Below are 19,730 nucleotides of genomic sequence, written 5' to 3' on the forward strand. Positions count from 1 at the left end.
TTTGAACTATTTTCTATGTGTGCGATAAAAACAAACTCAGGTGAATGCACTAAACACTCAGGTAAAAAGTGACAATTTACGTGTGCCACCACTGTATCAAAGTACCATGGTAAATGGTGTTTTGCTCTGCAAAATAAACATTTTCATATTCCACCCAAGCCTGTTGTTTTCCTGCTTGAACACATATGCATTTAGCGCCACCTAATGGATATCTGTAGCAATACACTTGTTTGAGGATTCGGTTTATTAAAAGTGCAAAGCCATTTACAGCATGTTTATTTTTTAAAGTTATAATTAAACAAAAGTTATATTTCTGAAATGAGCAAGATTCCTAAATTAAAAAATACATTTGTTAACGCTTTTATTTATTTACTCATTTATTTTGTTGCCAACTTTAATGTTTATCTGTTTTTATTATTATTGTGCCATAAGAGTATTAATATTGGTTTAAGAAATTGAATCCTAATGTGAAATATAAAACATTATTTTTGAATGTTACTCTTTTTACTCAATTGATCTGAGATGTAAAAAAGATTTAGAAAAATAGTAAATTACTTCAATTCAAAAACAGGATAAGCAAATACCATCTTGTGCAGTTTATTCAAACATTTATGTATTCATTAATTTTTATATTTTGCACTTGCATTAATAAAATAATAGTCACATATCTGAAATTAGCTAAATATTTATTTTTTTCAATATTTTTATTTTATTTTTTTTGTCCATTCTTTAACGTAGAAAGTATTATAATTATTATTATTATTATTATTAATAGGCTAATATCCCAATGTGAAACATCACACATTATATTCAAATGTTCCAAAAATATGTATGTATTTGTTTATTTATTTGCGGTTGATTTGATTATTTCTGTAAACAAAAATAGAAAGAAAGCTAGACCAATATTTAAGAAAAATATGTATTCATTTATTATATTAGTGAATTAAATTACGCTCAAAAACTAAAAATTGTATGTGAAAACAGGATAATATAATAAGCAAACACTTGTTTTTCTTGTGTAATTTATAGCGTGTAACGAAATTCAAACACTAATTTTATATTTTTTATTTTTATCATGGGAGTTTATCACATAGACATATAAATACATATAAATAAATAACATATATATATTTATATGTTTACGTTTATGGTTCTTTGCACACTGTGCCTGGCGTCACTTCCTAATCGGAGGGGCGGGGCATCGTGAGGAGGCGCGGTTTGCGCGTTGCGTCATCTTCGTTGCGCACATTCTCTCGGCGTCTGGAAGGGCGTAGCGACTTTGCCGGTGTCATTCATTTTAACGCAGAGTGTAACAGCCGTTTTTAACGACTGTTCGGGGAGTTTATACGCATTAAAAGCATGATCATGAACGGAATCCATGCGGATGAGGAGGAGGTCCGAGAAGAGTCGAGCTCCTCCAGCCACAGCCCGGAGAAGAGGAAGCGGGTGATCCGGGTCTGGTGTGACGGCTGGTGAGTGACAACACACACTCATACGGTAATGAACACAAAGTGCGTATGTGTCTCTACAGCATCTTTACAGTGTCTTATAATGTTAGAATTCAACATAAGAATATCTATAGTAGAACAGAGATGAATTTACCATTGTATTGTTAAATTACCAACAAAAGTACCTTATCGGCACCATGGTGCTGTCAGTTATAGTATCACATTGTATTACTGTGATAATTTGAAAAATGCAGTGATACTAAAATACATGCCATACCCAAAATATTCCATTACCATGGTACTTAATTCATTGTTTTTACATTGTATTTTAAAATACCATAGTATTACCAGAGAACACGTGAAAACAAACATAGTACGTAGTACAGTGGTGTCAGGTGGCAATGTACTTTGATATTTCCTATTGCATTGAATGATTACCATATATTTATGTATATGTGCAACAGTGTTGTTATTGATAACTTAAACTATTGAAATACATTTTTCGGTTATTGAAAATAATAATAAATATTAGATGGAAAAGTTAAATTAAAATAATTAGAAATGTTGCCTTGGCAAATAACTAAAATAAGCAAGTTGAAGTACTAAAAATACTTTAACTAAAAAAATAATTAAAGCTATATTAAAAAAAACCTTAAAACTAATAAAATGACAAAAGCACATTATTTTAGACCATGTAAAAAAAAATAAAAAAATACTTTAATAGTATATCCATAATACAGGTGCAGGTTCAAAAGTGTTCTTGTCAAGTGATTTCTAAGAAATATTACAGATAGAAGTGATATTACATGTTTCTCATGCCTAAGCTGGTTCATAAAATGCATTAATATTGCAATTCCATTTGGTGACACCAGAGGCTCAGAAATGACACACTAAACGTTTAAAGACGATAATAATATGAGTTTATGAGTGATGAAATGAAGCTGATGTTATAAATAACCCAGTGTGAGGAGTGGTGCCCAGCAAGGAATCATGGGAAATGAAATTGGAGATTATGTTCTCATGTAATCCCATCGGCCCAGCTAATGATATTAATGGGGGAATAGGGCTCGTCCTGGTTAGATAACCCACCGTTTCTAGTTACTCCTTTAATTCGGCGTGCAGAGCTGTTATTTATTACATACCTGCGGTTTCTCTGTCTTTGAACGCGGGTCATGTTTTATTGACCCTCATTAACTCTGTATTTAAAGTCCACATCTGTCTCCACAGCTATGACATGGTGCACTACGGTCACTCGAACCAATTACGACAGGCCAAAGCGATGGGAGATTATCTTGTAGTAGGAGTACATACGGACGGTATGCTTCACACTTCATATTTCAGATCAATGCTTTGTACTTTACATAAACACTGTAATACCCGAATATATGAGGAAATTTTCAAATATTTTCTATCTCACGTTCAGAGGAAATAGCCAAGCACAAGGGTCCTCCGGTCTTCACGCAGGCCGAGCGTTATAAAATGATACGGGCCATAAAGTGGGTGGATGAGATTGTGGAAGGGGCGCCGTACGTCACCACGCTGGAGACGCTGGACAAGTACAACTGTGATTTCTGTGTGCACGGAGGTGAGGGGATCCTTTAGATATTTAGACACACTAACTAGTGATCCATAATCATTTTAATATCTTTTAAGGTGCCGTATTGTATTTATTTAGTTTTTGTGGAATTTTATTCCTTGAAAAACACTTGTTTTGCATCAAAAACGGAAGTAATTTAGTTTTTGATAATCATTTACATACTCTTTGATTCTTAGAATTGAACAGTCTATTTTTGTTGCGTTCCTTTAAGAGTTCTGTATGTACTGTAAATTATGTTATGATTGAAACTTTTCTCACATAAAACATGGTGTAGTTCATGTTGACGTTTATCAGAATGGCCCTAATTGCTGAATAGGCATAATATTAACATATATGTTTATATGCTAATTGAAGTAATGTCATGACTATTTCTAAACTAACATGTTTTTAACAAGTGATTAAAGACCTGTTCACACCAAGAATGATAACTATAAAGAAAACTATTAGTTTTGTCGTTTGCCACTTTAAATGCTTGCGCTCTTTAAAGCAGGATAAATTCTAATTGGCTGTCAATGTTTATCGTTCATTAGCTTAAAAAAAAACACATTATTCATTGTCATTATCTTTATAGTCGTGATGTGGACGTCTCTGTACTTAAAGAGTTAGAACAATTATTAAAACTTTATAGTTATCATCTTTGGTGAGAAAGTGTCTCGGCATAGTGATTTTTACATTGAAATGTCTCCCTTTAAAGCAAAACATAGTTGAAATGTAAGTAAAATGGAACTGAATCTGAAATAATTTCATGTATTTTGCTAGATGACATCACATTGACCGTGGACGGGAAGGATACCTATGACGAGGTGAAGAGAATGGGCCGATATAGGTAAAGTCTAATGGTCCTCGGACATACACCTGTGGCACACCACTGAATTTTGACCCAGGGATGGGTGTAACGGTTGTCAAAAATGTCGTTTTCGTCAACAGGGAATGTAAACGCACACAGGGAGTGTCTACGACAGACCTAGTGGGCCGTATGCTCCTGTTAACAAAGGCGCACCACAGTAACATTGTGCGTAAAATTGATCATTTATTTATGTGTTGTTAAGCGTTATGTAAAGTCTTTCTATCAGTCCCTAATTTATATTCGCCCCTCTCTCTCTCTCAGGATAACACGGCCTACCAGCTCCACACGGATAACTTTGGGAAGGTGAGTAGATCTGCATATACTCAGATATAATTGTATAATCTTTTTAAGATTTTCATAATTTTTCCACCTCTGAAACATTTAAATAATGTACATTTATATTATCGTAGCGCACATATCATAATCCAGTCAAATCCTGATGGATAAAAATCAAGTCTTCTACATTATTATTTCCATTTTAAAATGTAGTTTTGCTTGGAAAACTTTAATGGGTTGCTCTTTTATGTAGTTCTTAATTTTATATATGGTTTATGAATTAAAAATAATAATATAAGCCGCATTTCCACCAAAATTACCTGGAACAGTTTGTCCCAGGAAAAGCTTTCTGCGTTTCCACCACGGTCTAAAGAATCGTGAAAATTCGGCAAATTAGTCTTGTGACGTAGACCTGCATGCACTGCAACAGATTTTTAAAAATGGTGATTGAAATGAAATGAGGGTGAAATTTGTACCCGGAACTTCATTTAGACCCTGCTTCCTGCGGTCGAAACACACAGAGCGCCACCCCAAAATCACTAGTTCCTCGGGAAAGTTCCTGCGGTGGATATTCGGCTATACATTGTTATACAACGGCATACAATTTGAATCTCTTGGCATTTGCGAATGCAAAACTTTCTGTTTTTTCTGTTCTCCTCAGGGTCCTAAAGGGCACAGTCCTTGGACTGGCGTCTCTCAGTTCCTGCAGACTTCTCAGAAGATCATCCAGTTCGCCTCAGGAAAAGAACCGCAGCCAGGAGACACCATCATATATGTGGCAGGAGCTTTCGACCTTTTCCGTATCCTTTTAAAATCCACATGCCACTCTACACTTGCCTTTGTTTTGAAGACATCCAGAAAGTTTTTAATCAGAATTTGGGGAAAGCGATTAAGGGTACTCCGGTTGTATATCTGTGTATTGGCCTTGATTATCTGACCCATATAGACATCGGTCATGTGGATTTCCTCGAAACTGTGTACAAACAAGCAGAGAAACCTTACGTCATTGTCGGACTGCACTTTGACCAGGTGCGTTTCATAAAAACAAACACGCACACCCACTTTACAAGAGTTTACAGATCTCTCTTCTGTCATTGTGCTTGACAAAAAGCGCAAAATTTGATGTAGAAAGCTGTTTCTAATTCTAATTTTGATTGGACCTAAAAACGAATGTAAAACAGGATCGCTCACAAACCTGTTTTACACAGTTTTAGACCTTCATAGCCTCAGGTGGAATCTGTTTAAGTTCCCTACCATGCAGAATGCCATAAACATTACAGTTATGGTTACTACAATAAACTGTGGTAATTACTACTATAAAACAGAAATGACACACAATTATAATTGTTTATTACTATTGGTTAGTACTAGGTCAGTATTAGCAGTATTGGATCTGTCATTTTGTCTGTAACTTATGTGTGAAATATAGCAGTTTTGATGTGCAATAAATGTAAAGTTTAGTAATTGTTATTGTCATGTTTATTAAGTGTGTTCATATAATTGATTTGTAGGAAGTGAACCGCTACAAAGGGAAGAACTACCCCATCATGAATATTCATGAGAGAACTTTGAGTGTGCTGGCTTGCAGAGTGAGTGCATAATTTAACGTCTCCTCCAATCATTTCTTTGCATTTCGCATAAAGGAGTGCATAACTTACCACCTCCATTGATAAATGATTGGTTTGCATAAATTACTGGCTCCTCCAGTCAGTTCTCTGGATTGTGCATAATTTACCATCTCCAATTCTGTTTTATTACATTGTTTTTGTATTCGTGACACTCTTGTTTAAGAACAATGGGCCGCTGTGTTTAGAGAGAGGGAGTGATATTACAAAAAAAGAGAGTGTAGGGGGAAGAAACTGAGCAGAAACATTAGGAAACATCTCAAGGTCAAAAGAACAAATATCACAAGCAATGAAAAAAGTTCATTTGTTCTGCATGTTCATGAGATGGCCATTAAAAATCTCGCATTGTGTGCTAATCCAAACATAACCTAGTTTACAAACCCTCTTATTCATCCACAGCACGAATTCTCTCACGGATCAGGCACATAACAGCATACCTAAAGCATGACGTCGCTTTCAGACAGACCTCCCTCACACTGCGATAGCAATGCAAACCACACGTGCATGCCTTTCTGAAGACTGTCCCAGGGGATGATGGGAGGTTGCATTCGGCTTTAGGATTTTAGAAGTTCAGCTGATTTAGGCAATTTTAGGAACTGAGTACTTTGAACTTAAAGATCCCCTGCAGTGAAAATCAAGTTTTTAATGTTGTTTTTTAATATGCTTTGCGACAAACCATGTGCAAATTCATAAGTCAACACCATTGCCGAGTATTTTCTTCTCAAAACGCCAATCGAAATGTTGTAACCAATCACATCAATGTGCGTGCGAGCTTTAGCATATCATTAACTGCTGAGAAGTCAGGTTATCCCATTATATTTTTCTGTTGATATAAAACATCGGGTACATTTAGCAATATAGCAGGTGAATTATGTATATTATGTATTTTACGATGTTATGAAGAACTATATGAATTTCTCCACTGACGTTCCGAGCTTTTCTAAGGATGCTGATTTTTTGAAGGCAGACTGAGATGGCGAACAGGAACGTGGTTTGTGTAACATTAGCAACTCATTATTAGCTGTTTGATAACGTAGTCAAGCCAAAGGCTAATAACAATAATTACAGTTATGTATCCGACGTAGAGATCGATTCATAAAACGCATTACCATTCTGATACATCGACTTGTAGATGAGCCTGTATAATTCACACTTTCTCTTTGGTCTCTGGTTCAAACTTATATGGCTCAGTTAAACCAGTATTTCCATTTCCTTGCCATCGTGTAGCGTTTACTAGAGTAAAGTCAAGTGGATCAGTCTAAGCTGGTGTGAGTGAGAGGAGGAGGAGACTAATTTGCATATTCATGGATCCACATATACTAAACAAAGCAAGGCTGTAGAGTCACATTCAAGTTATTTTAAGGCATGAAGAAATTATTTTCACATGAAAAAACGTTGAAATATGTCATTTTGGTGATCAAAGATGATTTTTGAGGGATAAAATGATTGACTACAGGGGGCCTTTAAGGAACAATGGAACTTGATGAACTTAGAACTGGAGAACTCTGAGAATGTAGAATGTTTATAACTTAAAGAACCTTAAACAACCTAGAGAACTTGCTTTAGAACTTGGCAAACTAGAACTGGAGTACTTTGTGAATTTGGAGAACCTTGAGAACTTAAAACCTAAAGAAATGAAAAGATAGAGAATGTAGAAGCTAGACAATGTAGAACTTAGAACTAAAGAAATTTATGAGCTTGGAGAACTCTGAAAAATTGAAACGTAAAAAAACCCTGAAAAGTTAGAGAAGGTAGAAATTTAAGGTAGAAGCGTTGAACTTTAGAACTTAGAGAACTCTGAGAACTTAAATCCTAAAGACATTACAACTTAAGTTAGAACTATAAAACTGGAGAATTTCTATAAAGTGGAACTTAAAGCAATTACAACTTAAAGAATGTGGAACCTGGGCAGTGTAGAACTTTGGAACTTGGAGAACTCTGTAAATGTACAACTTAAAGAAATTAGAACTTCAAGAACTTGGAGAACTATTGAACTGGAGAATTTTCTAGAAAGTAGAACCTAAAGCAATTACAACTTAAAGAATGTGGAACCTAGACAGTTTAGAACTTTCTGCTCTAGAAGAATTGACTGTAGAACTTGGAGGTGAGTTTATAGTTGTTCGTTTAGGCTATGAATAACTGTCTTGTGATCCTCTTGTGTTCAGTATGTGTCAGAGGTTGTGATCGGGGCTCCGTACGCAGTAGGAAAAGATCTTCTGGATCACTTTAAGGTACAGTACTAAAGCAGTGCAACTTTACATTGTTCATTCATTGTGGCGAATAAGAAACTAGTTTAGATTTAAGCCCCTTCCAGACAATAACACAATAAAAGGCTTTGTGTGTGAAGAGAACAGGGTTTGTGTGATTCACACAGTACGATATTGAGGCGTAAAGCTGTGTGTGTTGTGCACTGTCCTGGGACAGCAGCCAAACTCAGAGGCTTTAGTGACAGAACACTATTTCAGCAATTCTGTGTTGTTGTTCTCCGGGAACAGTCTAGAGATTTACTGCTCGCCTCTTTAACCAGAACCCCTCAGTTACAGTTTAACTTTAGAGGACTCAACAGAGAGCTTGGGACATTTTTCCAAATAATACAAATACAAATATTTATATGTGTGTGTGTACTAGTGAAATATTTTCTTATATTTTATTAAATTGTACGACATAGAAATTTGGTACTGAAAAAATTATGGAAAAAAGAATATCTGGTATTATCTACTTAATTAAAAAAAACTTTTTTTTAAATTAAGCAGAAAATAACATTTATCTTTCAGTTTCTACGTTTTTTCCCCCCATTATTTTTCAGCGCTAAACTGAAGTTTTGATAAAATCGTAATGCTCTACTCATCGTTTTTTTTTTTTTTTTAAGCAGAAAAGTTTATTTTTTCAGTTTCTAAGATTCCTTTTTTGCATTATTTATTCAGTGCCAAATTTCTAAAGCACTAATATCCATCTTTTCGTTTTTACATCAAAATATTTTGGTGCCCAAATTCAAAATTTTAGATATAATCGTAATGCTCTAATGATCATTTAAAAAAAAAGAAATATTAAGCAGATACGTTGTTTTTCAGTTTATACGTTTCCTTTTTTCCATTATATATTATCAGTACCAAATTTCCAAAGCACTAAACATTTAATCTATTTTACTAAACATTTTTGTTTTTATTTTAATACTCGACTTGAATTAGTTTTAGACACTTTAGTTTGAACAGTGTTTTTTAAAAAAATGTTATTAACTGTTATGATTTTTTTATATATATATATGTGTCTGGCTGTAGGTGGATCTGGTGTGTCATGGGAAGACAGAAGTGTTTCCCGACAGCGACGGTACAGACCCTTACGACGTGAGTAAAGTCTTCAAACATTCATCATCTCTGAATTATCTTCTCCTCCATAAATCCTGTTTTTAACCTGTTTCTCTCTTCTCAGGAGCCGAAGAAGAGAGGGATTTTCCGCATCCTAGACAGCGGCAGCAACCTGACCACCGACGACATCGTGCAGAGAATCATTGAGAACAGGTGTGAGAAATAATCAAGCAAAATGTAAAAACATCGCTCGCTTGAAGTGTGTACGAACATATGCTGGACCAATCTCTCTTTTTGTCCGGTAGATTGCAGTTTGAGGCCAGGAACCAGAAGAAGGAAGCGAAAGAGATGGCCATGATCGAGGCTTTGAAGCATAAAGATGATTCGCTGAAGACCGAGGCGGCTCTCGCGAAGAATTAACCGAACTATCCAAACCGAACAAATCAGGGGCTTCGACGTAGAACGAAAATTGCCCCCCGGACTGTTATAAAACGCCTCGATTTACGAACAGTGCCCGCATTTAAATGAACGTGGTGGAACACGGACCTGTTTTTATATGTTGTACGACTCTTGTTTGATGACAACACCACTTTGTTGCGTGCGATGAGTTTTAATAGTACCTATTAAATGGGTTGAAAAACGTTCTCTCAGTGGTAGGAACGCTGAGAAACGTTTAGCAAATACTTTTGCGTCGTTTTATGAGGGTTATGGGAAGATTGTGTCATTAAATTAGCGATCCATCCGCACGTATCCGTAGATGAGCAGAGAAATGCTTTGTGAAGGAACACTTCGTGTTGATTACGTTGGTATGTGTAAGACTAATTGGGTTTATTTGGGGATTTTTCTTTTAAATTTAGTTTCTTATTTGGGTGAATCTCATGGAAACATATCCAAGTCACATTTACCCCATAATCAAATTATATTTTTGCATAAAACAAATAATGCCTGTTTAAAGATTATTAAATGTTTTTGTATTGTGACATTATTTCTTATAATTTCAAATAATTTCCATCCATAATCTCATTACCATAATACATCTGAATATTTTATTTTATTGTTTTATTTTTTTGCACATTATTTTCAGTATTGATTCTCATTATATATATATATATAAAAAATGCTGTAATACAATGATAATGTTTGTATAAATTAAGGATTTACTACCATATATAAATACTTTACTATATACTATACTAATATATATATATTTGGGGTAATGAGATTTTGGCTATTGGAAAAATTTGCAAAGTTCTTATCAAAATAATCTTCGGCAATCTTCTTAATGGTCCTAATGTGTGTGTGGGTATCGGAAAAATGTGACCTGGGTATGTTTTGACAGGCTTTTACCCCGGTATCTTTTAATCTAGTGGTACTGTTGTAGTTTTACCCGTCTCATCATAACTAGAAGTTTGATGCGTGTGTTATGAAAAAAAAATTCAGAACTGAAGTTTTGTCAAATATCGTTTCATATACTGTTCACAGTCACATACTGTATCTGGCATTTTTACTGCCTCTTTTACTGTTTTTCATTTCTTTCTCATACCTTTAATTGTTGTGAAGTGATCAAAACCACAACCAAAGACTCTCCGACCTCAGGTGATTCTTAGATGTCAGGACGCTGTGATATACAAAATTAATTGATGGTTTATTGTCACACTTGCATTCATTTTAATGTGCGACGTAAATAATCTTCCTCTTTGTGCAGTTTTGTCACCCGTTTCTGTTTTTAATGAATTTCAAAGCACATTGTTTTTAAAATGTTCTGTACATTTACAGTGAATTGCTGTGAAAAAACACTAATTTAAAGTCTCTTCGTTACAGATGTGAGCAGAAAGTGACCAATTCTGAGTGTACTGTTAGATGCTGAATGTTCATGGCGTGGTATTGTCTTCAGACAATCTTTAATTTATTGGAACTAATCCCATCATAACCTGTAAATCGTCAAAACAATTATTTTCACAATAAAAAAAGTATCAAAAAAACATGTTTCAGTGTATCAACAGTGGCATCTGTTCAATTTTTAGAGAAGAATGTTTTGTTTTTCTAATGAATATTTATTGATACATTTATGTGATTTATGTACATAAACACAATGTGAAGTAAAAACATAATTTCTCTTAATTTTGAGATTTATTTGAGATCCCAACTGCCATCAATTACTAATACTTGCTATAGTTGTAGGCTAGATTAAATCACAGTTTTATTCTAAATATTTAAATTGATACTTAATACAAAATGTAGTCGTTTTTTATATATCTATAATTACGTTTTAGTTTTGTTGTATATTAATCAATAAACTATATTTAGTGTAATTTACCCTTATATTTTATTTAAGGCTATATTTTATTTCATTTATTGTTGTATTTGTTTGTTTCTTTTGATGTTTTTAAATAATTTCCTTTTTTACTTTATTTTATTTGATAACGTTCTATCAATGATTAATTAATGTATTACTTTATCTAATTGAATTACATTTAATGTTATATGGATTTCAGTGACTGCCAAGTGAGCTCGTGCGTTGGACGAAACCCATCTCAGGTGACAAAGTTCCACAAACATCACGTCACTTCCTTCCTAAAGAACGCGGACAACCCCAAAAAAGCAAAAAGAGACGCTCTGTAGACGACACACACCATTTAGCTGACCCGTAATGAACAGGTAGTGTTGTGTTGTGGATTAGGAGTGTTTGCGCGGCGTCAGTGTTGAGCTCTCACGATCCCGCACGAGCGCTCAGTCTGACGAAACTAACCGGGAACAGACGGATTTGAAACTTTTTTCTCTCTTTCTTCCTGTCCGACAGTGTCTGTCCCAGTCTGCCTCTCTTTATACAATAGAGTTCGATCTCTCCAAAAACACGCGCAACTGACTTTGGTGTCATTTTACGCGTTGACCGGGACTTTGGATAAGAGCGCGCGGGATCTCGCCGGGATGTTTTTACGCGACTTTAAACGTTCCTCTTCGATTCCATCCGTGGTCTTGGGATTTCTGCTGAATCTTTAGCTCTTTGGGAAAGACATGAGCTCTGGATATGGGTCTGTGTCTGGGCTCAGAGGTGACAGAGGAGGGAAAGAAGGCGAAGATCCACAGCTCGCAGATAGACCGAGATCTGTACGAGTACGCCAAGAGAGAGATGAACGTGGTGAAGATCCTCATGCTGGGTAACACAGCTCTCATCCTGCTCATCTGCCCGTTGCTTTTAGTTAAAATAACATGGATTTTGATGTTTACATGGGCCTACTTGAACGTTAGACATGTAATTTTGGGTAATGTACTAGTTTACTAAACAGTTGTGGGTTTGAACTTCAGGTCTGGGTTGGCAACTGCGAATTTATGAGTTCAAGCAACAAATATGAGATTGCAATTGGACGTTTATTGGTTTACATAGCAAATCTCAGTTAAAACTGACATGTTCTGTGTTCAGAAAACCTATGGCAGGTTGTAGATTGAAACTTCAGATAGTTAGGCAACTAAACAGTTGAGGGTTTGAACCTCCAATTTTAGCTGATATCTGAAATGTAGGTTTAGACCACAGAAGGTTGTTGGTTGAAACATTAGATCTGTGCAGAAAATTGAACCACTGTATAGTTCAAACCTCATGGGTTGAAGCTGAATGGATGTTGATTGAAGCTTGGATCTGATTCTGTGCTGTAAATTAAACATTTGTGAGTTTCGCACCAGAGTTCTGGGTTGAAATCTTCAAGATTATATGTTAAAACCCCAGATCAGAGTTTAAGTTGACAGATTGTAGGTTCTAACTCTATATCTGGTTAGGTACACCATACTGTAACTGAATAGATGTGTGTTCACACCTCATATCTAAAATGCTGTAGGCTCAAACTAAACATCTGGGCTAGTAACCGAAAAAGGTTGTTAGTTCGAACTTCAGAGAGGGTTTATTCATGAAATGTCATGGTTGTACCTTTTAGACACCTAATCTATGTAATCCTGGAGGACTGTTCATGTAATGTTTCTTTGGTTTCAGGTAATAACTAAATGTCTATTTAGTCATTTTATGGAACTTTTTTTTTTTTTTTTTTTTTTTTTTTTTGATGTAGGTGCTGCAGAAAGTGGGAAAAGTACATTGGTCAAACAGATGAAGATTATCCACAGTCATGGATTCACCAAACAAGAACTAACCAGTTTTAAGGTAAGGAATTTTTGTTTTATGTTTTGTTGTTTCCACACACTGGATGCCCACCATTGTAAAAGGGTTATTGCATTCAATAGTTTAACATTTGTTCTCATTTGTACTATACTTTGTCAGTTTTCTCTGTACTTCCTCTGCCATCTGGGAAATGAAGCCTCTGTGTGTGTTTGGGGATTATTAAAAGTTTAAGGGGTCACTGGTTCAACTGTGAAACAAGACCTCAGTTGAACGGAAGACTGGATCTTGCCTCAGCATTTTTTTTGTTGTTGTTCTGTTAGGAAGAGAAAAAGGAAAGGGGGAAGGAAATGCATGGACACAAAAAAGTTTGTGAAGTTAAAAATCGTTAAATTGTCAACTTCCGTGCACATTTTCTTTACAATTTGCCCCTATAATATATCCGTTTCCTATCCGTTTCATCTGTTTGGCAGCCAGTGGGCACTTCCTCTAAACTCAACCATATCTTCGCATACATTTTTTGACCTGTCACTCACAAGTGTTACCATGGTAACAATGTAAAGCCCCACACTGGCTCCTTAAGACTAACCTGCGGTCTTCGTATGCCGTATCGCCTTGGAAACAGAGCAGACACTGATTGGCTCATTCATCGTAAATCGCAGCCAGCTGTGGTCTCAACATGCTCATCAGCCCTGGTATCGCTAAAACCGCAGTCTTTGACTGATATTTTGGGGCTAAACGTCATCTTTGTGAACAACAATAGTTGTGCTATTCAATCCAGTTCTTCAGTTAACCAAAAAGACCCTAGGCTAGGGGTTGGCAGTATGAATGGCAGTAATTTTATATCACGATGCATCATGTACTGTATATATGACGCTATTGTTATTCTTTGTCTAAAATTCAATGGAAATGAAGAAAAAAAATATGTTAGTGCTAGGCTACAAAAGGCTATTTTATGGCTATATATTGACATTACAGTTCAGCTTGCAAAAATGAAGACTTTATTTTATATAGATCAAACTTTGCTGGGCCGAATACAGAGCCTTGAGGCATCTTGAACTCAAAACGTTACTTAAACACGACTTGTCTGAATTTACTACAAATGTATGACATCTTTTAGCTTGTGAGTGACAGGTTAAAGAGCTGTACTGTGAGTTTGTTGACTTTAGAGAAAGTTCACACTGACTGTCGAATGCACAGAAAACGGCTTTTTTTTTCTTAGCTTGTCTTTGACAGAGTGCTAACTTACTGAAACTTCCCTCAGTATTTCATTACTTTTAATAAAAGCAGCTTTGATCCTTTGGAATTCTGGAATTTGTCCATCCAATATTTGTGCGGTGATGTTTATCAAGCTAACTGAGCATTAGTGCACATGTTTCTAGTCAGATCTTTCTCCAGTTGCTTTATAAATCAGCTGATCAACGAACTGTCCGTGGTATCTCCTGTGAAGTGCCAGGTGCAGATCCGCATGTGTGCTAGCTTGACTTAAACAGAGACTTTGTGTACCATGTTCTCTTCATTAAACCTTCCCTCAGGGTCTGTTTGTGTTAGCGACACTTTTTCGGTGAGCTTGAATTAGATTGATGTGCTGAGAATGTGCCAATGGGGTTTTGAAGAGCCTCAGGGAATACTTTAAAACCCCAATAACCACCCATTATTTCCAGGCAAATGCACAGGGATTGGTCAGGATGGTTAACTATTTGACTTGTCAACAAGCAACCACCTAGTCTTTTTTTTATGTTAATTTTTAGTGGGATGAGTCTCAGAACATATTAGCATAATAACAAACTGTAGTGAGGACTATGGTAGTTGCTTGCTAGAAAAAAGTACGTTTTTTTAGTGGCAGATTTTTGTTGTGAGATGCGGTTTTATTGGCCTTTGTCAGCTGATATGACAACATTGACCATCAGACAATGGAAAACCATGAGCAAACCCTTTAAATAAACACTCACCCCAACACACACGCCCTTTTTGGGATGGACTCATCGTCCGTGCTATCTTTCCCAGCATGACTTCCATTATCTTTAAACAAAACAAAAAGTGTTGGAATGTGGGTAGAATGATGTGATATTGTACAGTGCCATACAACAGAAATGATATGCACAGTCAAAAGCTTGGGCCTTTATAAAAAACTTTGTTAAAATTATGTAAAATTAGCACATATGTATGATTATTTTTAAGGAAAACATACTTTCAATTTGATATTTAAATTATATATATCTATCTATATACAGTAATTATTTATAATTTTAACAGGATAATTTATTCTCTGTCTGTGATTTTTAATTAACACCAGTTTATTGACACAAGACATTCTTTTTAAACATTCGATTATACCGTCTTTAAAAAAAATGTACTTGGAAAAATTATCTTTCCATTTTCAAAATGTAAAATGAACTCATTTCATATAATGACACTTTAGCTGTTGCCATTAATGTGGATTGGGTTTCATGTGAATTCTAAACTGAAATCACTCCTTAGGGTTTTTTTGTTGAAAAATTGGAGATTGATGACTGTCATTGTCCTACTTTGTGAAGCGGTAATGTAGCGGGTAATTTTTCAAACATTTTATCTTACTTTGTCTGTATGTGATAAGGCAGGTTTTAACTAACATCTAGACATACCATTTTTTAAAATCTAAATTATAAATGTGGCAAAATTGATAGTTGTTTCTTATAACATTCATTAGTTCTGTAAAGTGCGGTAGGCATTGAACTGAATGACACAAAGTGTCAAGTATGTGACCCAATGGAGATCTCTAGATCGGATTAATGTTAGACTAGCCATGTCACTGCATAGTTTGTGGTCAGTCACTGTGGTATAAAACTCTGACTGGAAGAACAATGTTTTGTATTTTGCAACACTTTTATTAATGAATGAACCCAACAGCGGTTTAGATCTGTTTGCAGAAAGGGAAGAATAAAACAGTAAGTAGGCTACCCATAGCATTAAACTTCTCCCATTGTTCTAGATATAAAATAAACATCACCCTTAAGCTAAAGGATGTCGTACAATAGCCATATTTTGCAGTAAACATAGACAAGCCTAGTTTGAGTCACGTCTTGAGTTCGGGATACCTCAAGGCTCTGTATTCGGCCCAGCAAAGTTTGATGTAGACCAAACGAACAGCTTCATTTTTAAAAGCCAATCTGTCATTTTTTTGTTATGCTGACCTCTCCCATGCCTGTGTTTTTCTCTTAAAATGTATGTGGCCAGTCACAGGCTTCTGTATAATGTTCAAAAGTCCATTTTGTGCTTCACCAGTTTTTATTGGACGGTTGCATAAAGGGTCATGCTTTTGCGCACACATGCATTCATTTGTACAGACCCATAATTATGGCTAGTTTCACATTGTACACAAGCTTGCAGACACGGGCACAGTCTGTAATCAGACTGGCCTTGGTTGACTTGGACGTAGTGTCGCGCAAGGGCGGACCGTTGACTGTCAGAGAGAGGCCAGGGAAGGGTGTGGTGGCCTGTGGTGTGTGTGAATCATAAATGAAAGGGAAAATGTGACGTTTTACAGGTAAGAACTGGGACTTGTCCTGACCTGAATGTCACAGGAGTGTCTTTTTCTTAATCTGTTCTTTCTTTAACTCTTATACTAAACTGTGACTGCGGTCTTGAACCACACTGAGGTCTCCCCTAGTCAAGTTGTCTTTCCTGTTTCCTCTTTTTGTGTTTCTCACCCTAGACCTGCCTTAAAATGAATGCAATTTTATGTTAATTTTAACTAAATCAACACAACCATTCACAAGCTTGGGGTTGGTAAAATATTTCTCTTCTGCCCACCAAGGCTGCATTTATTTGTTAAAAAAAATTAAGTTTTTTATGAAATGTTATTACCATTTAAACTCTTTTCTAAAAATTACTGACCCCAAACTTTTGAACGGTAGTGTATATTGTCAAACGTTAATAAAGATTACATATACATCAGATGTTCACACATATACACACAATAGAGCTATTAGTGTTGCGTATCTGGTGACCCTTTTTATGGCAAGACTTCACACAACTCGCAGCTGGGTTTCATGCTTTCATTTCCTTCACCTCCCTCTGACTCTGTTTCTTTGATGAAGTGGTAAATTCTCCTGTTCCAAACGTGACATCAAGAAGTAATATGAGACTTCAGAGTGCCGTTGTCGGTGGTCTTGAATTTGGGCTTGACCCAAATGTAGTTATTGTAGAATGTGTTGTTCTTTGACTTGCTCATGACTTGCCTGGAATTTTCGGAAGTCATAACCTCTTCAGGATTTTACACGACCAGAGATCTTGAATTTGTTGTTCTGTGTTGTCTGAAAGTTCTAGAACTCAAAAGTTGTGTAGATTCTTGAAAAGAAATAGTGGATTGTAGAATTTCGAGAATAGGTTAACATTCTATAATCATTTACTTTCCCAATCCAAACTTGTGACAAAAATGGCTTCCTAAAATTGATGGTGTCCATGTTTTATGGGGACTTTCCACAATCATAATGATTTTATCCCCTAACCCTAAACCTACCCATCTCAGAAAAGTTTCTGTGTTTTTACATTTTCAAAAAACATCATTTAATATGATTTATAAGCTGCTTTCCTCATGGGGACCAAAAAAAAAAAGTCCCCATAACGAAGGGAATGCATGAACCACACACACATACACTCCTGGTAAGATGTTTTGCACTTATCCTTTTCCACAAGAATAGTTTTATAGTATTGAAGTGTGTGATTCACTCCTGAACTTTACCTCCTGCTTCGCTCTAGTGCACTTTTTGTGTGTGTTTGCACAACAACAGGAAATCAAAATAAGTGCATCATATATCCAAACCACATAACTTCCACACCCCCTTCATGAACACAGAAAGGCTTTTCGGCGTTCACTCTTCCCAGGAATGCTCTGCGCCTCTGATCTATGGTCCAGCAAACAAAAACTGTTCAATAAAGGGCAGGAATGCGTTTGCTTTGGCCAGAGAGTTAGGGGCGGTAAAAGGGGGGAAGCATTTGAGCACAACACGAGTGGACGGGTGGCTGAAAGTGTGAAAAGAGAAAGGCTTTGAGTGGCACACACGTGGACTGATTTTTGTGTAGTGTACTGTGCACAATCCTTCATGTTAATAAAGAACAGTATTATATATATATATATATATATATATATATATATATATATATATATATATATATATATGTGTGTATATGTGTATATGTATGTATTTTTTATATAAATAAGTATCATAAGTATCATAATATCTTAATTGTATTAACAAATTTTAATAATTGATGTGTGTGTATGTGTATATATATATATATATATATATATATATATATATATATATATATATATATATATATATATATATATATATATATATATATATATATATATATATATAAATTAGAATTATATAAAATGTTTTATTTTAATATTTATATACAAATACATTTTTATATATATATATATATATATAAAATGTATTTGTATATAAATATTAAAATAATAAAACATTTTATATAATTCTAATTTATATATATATATATATATATATATATATATATATATATATATATATATATATATATATATATAATAAAAATGTTGTATTTGTGTATAAATATTAAAATAAGACAAATTTTATAGAATTCTAATGTTGTTATAAATAAATAAGTGATACAAAATGTGTTTCAATTACTAATATTTTAATATTTGTTGTGTGCATGACTATTAAAATATTAATATTAAAACAAATTATAATATTATATTAAAATATTTAATTAAAATCAGTATTAATAATTAATAATTTAGTTACATATTTGTATGTATCTTATATATGCATTTATTTATTATTGTGTATATTATTTATAGTCCTCCATTTATTTTTTTTATACTCATTTGAACATCCTATTTCACTTATACAGTAAATATGTTGCAATATTTATGTAAAAAACTTAATGACTGCCATGCCATTTTGTTGATATAAGAAATTATGGTGATCCAAAAACTGTACAAATCATTCCCATCTCTGTGAATTGTTCTGACCAAAAAGGAGTGATCAACATTCCATGATTCATAACTGCACAATCGCATTGAGTTGCAGCCGAGCGTTAGATCGTCACGCAGCGGTTTCTGTCGGCAATAACGCCATTTCCTGTCACTCAGGTGGACGTGAGACAATAAGGACAGAAATTAATTGAGCGGAAATTCATTCAGGAAATGTCCCAGTGACAGGAAGTGGATGTATTTGGTTAGATGCACACACAACGCGACTGGTTTCTGTCACAGATCAGTGAAAGGGTTCTTGGGTAATGCTTTCATTTTTGGAAGTTATTTGCGTTCGAAAGGACAAAGACGCCTGCCAATCTCAAGAGAAAGAACTCGAAATAAAAACGAATATGCTAAGAGTATGAATATCATGTTTTGTTCTTACTTATAAATCATCATCTCTTTTCATATATCTACTGTTCCAGCCTGCGGTGTTGGATAACCTCCTGACCTCTATGAAGTTTGTCCTCCATGGAATGGGCGTCCTTCGAATCAACCTCGCCAACAGCAAGAACAC

General features: G+C 35.0%; 2 protein-coding genes across 2 annotated transcripts in view; both read left to right on the forward strand.

The window, feature by feature from the left end:
• Positions 1-1,238: 1,238 nt before the first annotated feature.
• pcyt2 (phosphate cytidylyltransferase 2, ethanolamine) lies at positions 1,239-10,023 on the forward strand. The gene is made up of 13 exons (XM_079890424.1): positions 1,239-1,472; positions 2,676-2,764; positions 2,872-3,033; positions 3,805-3,871; positions 3,973-4,057; positions 4,154-4,195; positions 4,830-4,968; positions 5,115-5,197; positions 5,680-5,757; positions 7,959-8,024; positions 9,072-9,137; positions 9,223-9,311; positions 9,404-10,023. The coding sequence occupies exons 1-13, from the start codon at positions 1,360-1,362 to the stop codon at positions 9,516-9,518; spliced, it is 1,194 nt and encodes a 397-aa protein (XP_079746550.1). The 5' UTR covers positions 1,239-1,359; the 3' UTR covers positions 9,519-10,023.
• Positions 10,024-11,718: 1,695 nt separating this feature from the next.
• The window catches only part of gnav1 (guanine nucleotide binding protein (G protein) alpha v1), a 29,213-nt gene continuing 21,201 nt past the window's right edge, over positions 11,719-19,730 (forward strand). The window contains exons 1-3 of the mRNA XM_079890354.1: positions 11,719-12,256; positions 13,154-13,245; positions 19,639-19,730. Of these exons, the coding sequence (XP_079746480.1) occupies positions 12,127-12,256; positions 13,154-13,245; positions 19,639-19,730 (314 nt within the window). The 5' untranslated portion in view covers positions 11,719-12,126. The remainder of the gene's footprint in view (positions 12,257-13,153; positions 13,246-19,638) is intronic.

The sequence above is a fragment of the Squalius cephalus genome, assembly GCF_949319135.1.
Source record: "Squalius cephalus genome assembly, chromosome: 13".
Lineage (NCBI taxonomy): Eukaryota > Metazoa > Chordata > Actinopteri > Cypriniformes > Leuciscidae > Squalius > Squalius cephalus.

Excerpts from the sequence above, each read along its gene's own strand:
- pcyt2 (XM_079890424.1), top strand. The coding sequence starts at position 1,360 with ATGATCATGAACGGAATCCATGCGGATGAGGAGGAGGTCCGAGAAGAG. Across the intron at positions 1,473-2,675 it reads CGGGTCTGGTGTGACGGCTG|CTATGACATGGTGCACTACG; the intron begins GTGAGTGACAAC and ends CTGTCTCCACAG. Across the intron at positions 3,872-3,972 it reads AAGAGAATGGGCCGATATAG|GGAATGTAAACGCACACAGG; the intron begins GTAAAGTCTAAT and ends TTTCGTCAACAG.